Source organism: Pristis pectinata, chromosome 6 (genome assembly GCF_009764475.1).
Source record: "Pristis pectinata isolate sPriPec2 chromosome 6, sPriPec2.1.pri, whole genome shotgun sequence".
NCBI lineage: Eukaryota > Metazoa > Chordata > Chondrichthyes > Rhinopristiformes > Pristidae > Pristis > Pristis pectinata.
In genome coordinates this window covers 12,934,807-12,943,353 of record NC_067410.1, presented here as the reverse complement: position 1 = coordinate 12,943,353, position 8,547 = coordinate 12,934,807, and the positions used below count along the sequence as shown (strand labels likewise).

The following is an 8,547-nucleotide window of genomic DNA, read 5'->3' as shown; positions in this document are numbered from 1 at the left end:
CTGAGAATTTCTCTCCCTACAGGAAAACTACAGCCTGAGATCAGAGTAATCAGAATTAATTAATTATCAGACTGTAATCTACACTGGCTCTCAAGGCCTTTATAATTATCATATACTTCAAAATTATGTACTAAAAAGGAAATAATCAAAGTCAAGTTTATTGTCATATGTCAATTTTCTTGCTGGAGCTGAACCAGCATTTTCCAAAGGCGTTGTTCTTGCGCACCAGGTACAACTACTTCAATATCTCCTTGGCAACATTTTGCATTACTTGTGGTACATTGTGATGCTAATGTTCCTGCAACCCCCAGGTCTCTCTCTTTAATACTGAATCGTGTAATTTATATTATCAGGTCTTTTTCTTCCAACCGAATCAATCACATCATGAGCTCCTCTGAGAAGAGTTCCTGAAATACAGTCCACCATCAGGTAGCGCTATCTCGGATGACCACCACCACCACCACCACATCGTTTCACGCCATTCCTCCCACCGACATGTGGCGCCGTGCGTGGCGGCCTCGCCCCATTCCTCCCACCAACATGTGGCGCCGTGCGTGGCGGTCTCGCCCCATTCCTCCCACCGACATGTGGCGCTGTGTCTGGCGGCCTCGCCCCATTCCTCCCACCGACATGTGGCGCTGTGTGTGGCGGCCCAGTTTCCAGCCCCCCTGCGCCGGTCTCCGCTCTCCATTCCCCCGGTGGCAGTGCACCAAAGGCCGGGGCGGTCTTTCCTCAGGCCATGGCCGGGTGCGGGGACAGCGGTAACGAAATGAATACGTTGGTGCATGTTGGGAGTCAGTAGGGAGGCGGCGGGTGGTGGAGGCGTCACCCTGGCGGGCAGTGGGTGCAGCCTGGGCCCGGGCCGAGGGGTAACCCGGCGGGGCTTCCAGCAGCCGTCGAGCCCGCTGATAATTCGCCCGGCAGCACCGGCCCGAAACCCGATCGGTGCCGGCGTTGGTGCCTGCCGTCGGGAGTGGTGGGCCCAGGGTGGTGGGCCCAGGGTGGTGGGGGACGGAGCCTGAAAGCAGGGGCTTGCCTGGGCTGTGCAGCCGGGATCAGGATCAGGTGCCGGCACCACGGAGCCAGCAGCAAATGTCAGGGAGCTCAGTCAAGCTTTGCGTGAGTCTGGTGAGGTACAGGTACAATGAAAAACCCGCCTGAGCAGGAGCGCAGGCACGTAGGTTCAAACACACACGGTATAAATTACACCTACATTACACAATGCAGTGAGGAGAGAGGCAAAAGAATGTGCAAAAACAAGACAAGTGCAAAAATAAAGGTGCAATCAGGTCCTGCAAGAGGTGGTCCATGGAGCTGAGGTAGGGTTAGGGCTGTGCAGGTTGGTGCAAGAACCTGATGGTTGCAGGAAAGTAGCTGTTCCTGAACCTGGTGGTGAGGGACCTCAGGCTTCTGTCCCTCTGCTTGACGGTACATTTGCTATTACAGTCTAATTTGCAATAACATTTGCTATTACAGTCTAGTTTGCAATCAGGAGGGTGGGTGCTCTAGGATGCATATGAGGCACTACACTGCTCTCATTTGGCAGAGTTTTTGCATGTACGTTTATAATGGTTACTTATCTATTTGTGTCAGCTTGTGTTGTTATGATTTTTCCTGGGTCTTTATGTCATTGTCTCTTAGTTAACAGATCTGCTGAGACTTCTATTTCAAAATAAAATACCTAATCTTCTTTTGCTTGCCTCCTTTATAGATGTCTATGAAATTAAGAAATCTGGAGATAATGTTCAGTCACTTCTCATGTTATTAAAATTTATTTATTAAAGACTTTAAAAAATTGATGAGAACTTTTAATATTCTTCCTGCCTTGGACACAATGATTCAGTCAAAAGCTTCTGCAGCCACACGCCTGCTCTGAAAGTCAAAAAATCTTTCTCTTCATTCAATGTCAACACATAAGAAACACATACTAAATGGAGATGAGGAAAGAGTCCTCCAACTGATTTCTTTCTTCTGCCTTCTGTCTCTTTAAACACGTCCCTCTAATGAAAATAGATGTTGGAAATAACACAAGAAATTCCAGTTTAATTTGAATCTCTGAAATGTTCACCATACTCCACCAGACCTTCTGCCACAGAACAGAGAGAATTAAGGGGAACTGATGGGGAATGATAAAAGTAAACTACTTGGTAAATTTATCACCTAGGGATGCAGAAAAAAGGTGGTAGAAATTTGGAAACTCCCCACAAATGGCTTTTCATGTTGCATGTAGCTCTAAAACTTTTAAGTTTGTGTTAACCAAAGGTATTAAGGGTTATATACAGCAAAGGCAGGTCTGTAGAATTAGGTCATGAATCAGTTGCAATCAATGGCTTAGATGATTTTAAGTGGACAAAATACTCATAGTTCCCCAAAAGATTCTAAAAGGGAACTGGCATGTGCTTGCTAATGATTAGTGGTAAAAGCGCCAGAGAGCATGTACCACAAAGCATGAACTCTATAAATTCCCCATTTCAGGCCCTCTCACAGAGGGCTATCAGAACAGCAAGAGTAAAGAAGGAAAATAGGCTAATGTGGTCCTTCAGCTAGGAAGGGTGGACTCTCAGCCTGTTACTCCACTGTGAGGAGATATGCTTGCTCCTGTCAAGTAACCACAATAGTTTATAGTTGCTGTAATGCTCCCTATCATTCTTCATACATGAAGAATAGCTTGATGAACCTAACATGAGGATATTTGACAGGAAGAATGAGGGGAAAATTTGACAAAGACGAAATAATCTTGCATGCAGTGCTCTCATTCACTAATCTTGGTTTGTCAACCCGACAGAGTTTTTTACTGGTCAATATCTTGCCCTGCTGCAGGCATGCCTCCCATTGGTTGATGACAAAGTCCTTCCAGTCGTGGGTATGTTGAAGACTTGGGCCAGCCCTCCCACGGGGGCTGTCAGCAGATGTGCAGAGTTAGGCACGGGAAAGATCGAGGTAAATCCATGATCCAAGTACGGTCAGACCAAACAAATACTCTTTAAAATTTAAATCTTATTGCCACACTTCCCCTTCCTTTAAGAAGCTCCTTAAAAGCCTCCTCTTTGATCAAGCTTTTGGTTTCATGTCCAAATGTCTTTGTCTTTGTTTAATTGTTGTCTGATGACAATCCTGTGAAGCGCCTTGGTATGTTTTGCAATGTTAATGGCAATTAATTGACACCTTTAGGAAATATGTGAAATTTTACCCCAAACAAGAATACCTTCTCACAGCTCTTGATAGAGCGTTTGCAGCAGTTTCTGTTTCAGCTCGCAACTTGGGGTAGTCCGAGAGCTGTTTATTGTTGTACCTCCTGTCCCCAGATGAGGGCAGAGTCCAATGATCAGGTGGAGCAAATGGCCAGAAATCCTTCAGCAACTCTTCAGTAAATATTTATGGATTCTGTGCATTTGTTTCACAGTAACCACAAACTTAGTGTTGCTGCACATCTTTACAAATAACTTTCCTGATGTATATCCCTTGCCCTTTCTACCTAGCACAGGTCAGCATTCCCTCTCTTAATGATGACTCACTGTGCTGTCTGAAACTGGCCAAGCCAAATTTTCATTACTTTCTTTTGAAAAACATGTCATATTATGGACTCTAATCCCCAACTGGGTCAAAACCTGAAGAACACGGTTTGACGTTCAAATTATTCTACTTATTGGTGTCATATGCAGACCCCAGCAAGTCTGAACAAAGAACAAAAAAAGGCAGTTGAAGTAAAAGAGCAATCAGACCAATGCAAATGAGCTGGATAATCATTGGGAGTTGAGATTCGGCAACTCTTGGCGTTAATGACTGTATCTTTCGCTGATCCCAGTTCATTTCCCCCTGTATTATCATCTCCCCTTATTCTGTTGGGTTTGCTGACTTCTCTGAACAGATCAACTGAATGATCTCAATCTCAAATGCAACTGCTAACAGGAAGCTAATAACAAAAGTTTATGGTAATTTTTAGTAGCAGGATACTGATGGTAGTTCATGCTCTTTATTTCAACCAGATGAGAACTAATCGTCCTGAGTCACAGTTGGGACACAATTTCAGTTTGTGGTGTGGTGATAACCTAGTATTTTAAGAATTGGACATCTATCATTTTGCTGTGCATGTTTTCCATGTGCTAAGATGAGCAAAAGAAGCTGGTGGAAGAATAAATCAACAAAATTTAATTTGTATTAACTAACTTTTTAAATTCACGTTGGCAAACAGGATGAAATGTATGCCCATTTATGTCAATGTCACTGGAGACCAATCCTATAAGTAAAAAAGATGACTAAAACAGGATAAAGCCTCACAGATAAACAAATATTTTGTTTCAAGAAGACATTTCAGGAATGTAATCTGATATAGGGTTCACGGTACTGAGGGAGTGATGTACTGAGAGAGCCATCTAGATCAGATGTTAAATCTAGTTCCAGTCTCACAGTACCATCTCAGAGAAGGGCAGGGAAGTTATCCATGCTCTGACCAATGATTTCATTCAGTCTTGCTAAACAGAAAGCAGATGATTAGGTGATGAACATACTACTGTTTGAGCGAGCTTGCTGTGACTACATCGGCTGCAATGTTTCCTACATTACAACAGCAATTAAATTTCAAGGTGTATCTTACTGGCTATGAAGTGCTATGGACTGTCCCAAAGTCATCAAGGGTGCTATAGAAATTCAAGTCCTTTCTTCTCTCAATCAGTATCACAACAAAACAAATTATTTGTTTCATTCATTGATTAACAGTTTATAAGCACATGAGAATTAGGAGCAGGAGTAGGCCACCTGGCCCTATGAATCTGTTCTGCTATTCATCAGGGTTGTGCTTGAGTTATGGGGTTCCATTTTCCTGTATTAGAGTCATAGAGTTATATAGCAAAAATCAGGCCCTTCAGCCCACCACATCTATGCTGACCATCATGCCTAGCTATACTAATCCCACTTGCCTGCATTAATTCCATGCCCCTCTATGCCCTGCTCATTCAAATACCTGTCCAGATGCCTCTTAAATGTTGTTACTGTACCTGCCTCCACCACCTCTTCTGGCATTTCATTCCAGATACCAACACTTTGTGTGAAAAATTTGCCCCTCAGATTCCCTTTAAACCTTCCCCTCATCTTAAATCTATGCCCTCTAGTTTGTGATACCTGTACCATGGGAAACAAACTTTATCTATCCACCCCATCTATACCTCTCATAATTTTAGACACCTCTTATCAGGTCACCCCTCGGCCTCCTTCACTCCAAGGAAAACAAGTGCAGCCTATCCAACCTCTCCCCGTAACTAAAATGGATGGGGAAATAATGCTTGCAATTAGGGTGTAGAAATCAGATGGGGGGGGGGGGGGGGGTGGAAATAGCTTCATTAGAAGTTATATAACCAAGCCTCAAAGTAACGTGGTTGCACTACACATAATGTTTACAACAACTTCTCTATGCTCTAAGAGCACAACTTTCTGATTATGACTTTACATTTCAAAACCTGAATCTAAACAGGCATTTTTGTATGCTTTTTTGACAATCCCTGATTATCTTTTAAAAAGAGAAGTACTGAGGATTGCTGTTTGTAGAACTGTCACAAGACAGTTAGTCATTTCCTGCTGTTTGGTTGTTGCTAAGGCATTTAGTTGGTTTAAGCATTCCTGTTAAGTGGTGGCCTTTCTACTGGTATCCCCCCCAAGTCATTGCTCGGATAATATTTCCAGTAACAGTGGCATTTTGCCACTTGGTAAGTCAAACACTGCCAGAAGTTAGAATAAGCTGATTTGTGTTTTCTGAGATATATTTTGAATTAAGTTTTTAAAATCAAAGTACTCTAAAATTGGAAGCTTTAAGAAAGTGAATACAAGTGATAATGGCTGTTGACAGTTTTACTCTCACTCTTCTGATATTATTACCTGTTACTAATTATCAGTGAGAATATGTTAGAGATTGAAATTCTAGTTGGGTTGTTTTCTTGGCTTCCTCTCCAATCCTGGTCCTCCTGAAAGGTTTAATAAATTCTGTGTTTTTGCCTGTAATGCTCATCAAAAATAAATATGTTTCTTTTTCCTCTTTCTGCTGAGTTGCTGTCGGAATTCAATTCCAAATCTCGTAATGTCTCTACAAAATTACATATGTACAGATCAATCACTTGTGTAATTAAAAGATGTGGAAAGTTATGTGGGAAGTCACTTACTTGCACCATTGTGGAGGCTGTTACTCAGTCATAAAATAATGAATTGGTGTCACAAGGTTTGCAGAAGAACCTTATCAGTGAGCATGTGATTATATTTATTTGCTAAAGAGCTACAAAAATAGCCAGGATCAAAAGTCTTTACTTTGTCCTAGAAATTTTCTGAATTGGGTTATATCTAAGGAGTCCATTTTAGAAAACTGATAAAGTACCAGTGCACACGGATCTCTCGTTGATGGTACACCATTAACTTGTCTGCCATATGAAAATTGTTTATCCTTTAAAATAGAAACAGCCTCATCTGCCTTAGTGGTAACACAGGTAGATAGTGTGGTGAAGAAGACATATAGCATGTTTGCCTTCAAAGGTTGGGGCATAGAATATAAAAGTTGGGACTGTATGTTGCAACTTTACAAAACACTGGTTAAGCCACATTTGGAGTATTGTATGCCGTTCTGCTGGCCATACAGTAGGAAGGATGTGGTCTCTCTGCAGGCAGGACAGAGGAGATTCACCAGGATATTGCCTGGATTGGAGGACTTTAGTTAAGGGGAGAAATTGGATAGGGTCGGTTTGTTTTCCCTGAAGAGAAGGAAGCTGAGGGGTGACCTGACAGAGGTACGTAAAATTATAAGAGGCATAGATAGATTAGATTGTTAGAATCTTTTTCCCATGGTCAGGGTATCAAAAACAAGGCGGCTTAGGTTTAAGGTGAAAGTTTTAAAGGGGATTTGAGAGGAAAAAAAATTGCACAGAGTGTTTGATATGTGGGACCCACTGCCAGAGAAGGTGGGTGGAATTAGATACAATCACTACATTTAGGAGACTGGTACTTATTTAGACAGGCACTTAAACAGGCAAGGCAGAGAAGCCTACAGAACTAATGTGGGCAAATGGGATTGGTGCAGATGTGCTAAAAGGTCCGTGTAGGTACTAATCAGCTCTGTGACTAATGACTGTTGGTGGCTTTTTATATATCAAGGAATGAATACTATTTTTCCTTTTATCTCCTCCAGGCTCTGTTTATTCAGTTCTTTCCACCGCTTTTCAGCTTCCAAGTGATCAGTTATACCCCCATTATAATGGCATTCTGGGTGAATGAGTAGAAAGTCAGAGGTTCAAATCCCCCACCAAGATTTGCCTTTTATTGTTCATGTGGACCCGTGGGTGAAGTTCTGAGGTGTGCTATTCTGGTGTACAGGCAGTCCCCAGGTTACATAAAGGTTCTGTTCCTGAGAACTGTCCATAAGCCAATTTCTTCGCAAGTCAGAAACGTCTGTTTTTTAAAGCTACACACATTGTGCTGCTCTACATACACTTGCTATAATTATTACATTTCATTGAATAATCACCCTAACACTACCCAGAATTAAACTAGTGGAAACTATACTGTCACACAAGAGATTCTGCAGATGCTGGAATCTGGAGCAACACACACAAAATGCTGGAGGAACTCAGCAGGTCAGACAGCATCCATGGAGGTAAATAAACAGTTGAGGTTTCAGGTCGAGACCCTTTATCAGGACTGGAAAGGAAGAGGGGAGAAGCCAGAATAAGAAGGTTGGGGGAGTGGGGGGAGCACAGGCTGGCAGGTGATAGGTAGAAAAAGCAAAGGCTGAAGAAGGAGGAATCCGGTAGGAGAGGACCATTGGAATAAAGGAAAGGAGGTGGGGAATAGATGGGCAGGTCATGAGGGGGGGAAAGGGAAAGAGAAGGAGTGAGGGGACCACAGGAATGAGAGAAGACGGGGGGGGGGGGGGTGGGGAGGGGTTACTAGAAGTTAGAGAAATTGATGTTGAGGCCATCAGGTTGGAGACTACCAAGGCGGAATATGAGGTGGTGTTCCTCCAAACTCCATAGATGTATGTATTTAAGGTGAGAGGGGAAAGTACAAAGGAGATGTGCAAAGCAAGTTTTTTTTTACACAGAGAGTGGTGGGGACCTGGAATGCACTGCCAAGGGTGGTAGTGGAGGCAGACAGCATAGGAGCATTTAAGAGACTCTTAGATAGGCACATGGTTATGCAGAGAAGGGAGGGATATGGATTAATTAGCAATCATTGGTCTTATTGCATAATGACTGTTCATGATGCACTTGGAATAATTGTGTAATATAACACTTATGTATCAGAGCTGTGGTGTTTGAGCATTGTGGAATGGGAACCAATCTGTTGAGACAATTTCCTGTGATTTCTCAATCCCTGAGGACATGTTACTGGAAGGGGTGGCACAGTGATGTTACAGGCAGGAAGATGTAGGCTTTGGAATCCTCAACATTGACTCCAAGCTCCATGAAGTCTCATAGAATCAGGTCAAACTTAGACAAGGGAACCTCCTGATTACCACCTGTCATCTTACTTCCTGTCATCATCTCTCAGATGATTAATCAGTGCTCCTCCTTG

General features: G+C 42.8%; 1 protein-coding gene across 5 annotated transcripts in view; it reads left to right on the top strand.

Moving 5' to 3' along the window:
* The first annotated feature begins 658 nt into the window (after positions 1–658).
* LOC127571232 (hyaluronidase-like) overlaps positions 659–8,547 on the top strand; it is a 41,912-nt gene continuing 34,023 nt past the window's right edge. For 2 of the 5 annotated variants that reach the window (XM_052017425.1, XM_052017429.1), the window contains exons 1-2: positions 659–761; positions 2,821–2,940. In XM_052017425.1, coding sequence (XP_051873385.1) covers positions 2,866–2,940 — 75 coding nt within the window. In that variant the 5' untranslated portion in view covers positions 659–761; positions 2,821–2,865. Of the gene's footprint in view, positions 762–2,820; positions 2,941–5,567; positions 5,700–6,719; positions 6,765–8,547 lie in introns of those variants that run through there. The other 3 variants (XM_052017427.1, XM_052017426.1, XM_052017428.1) reach the window with 3 other exon arrangements.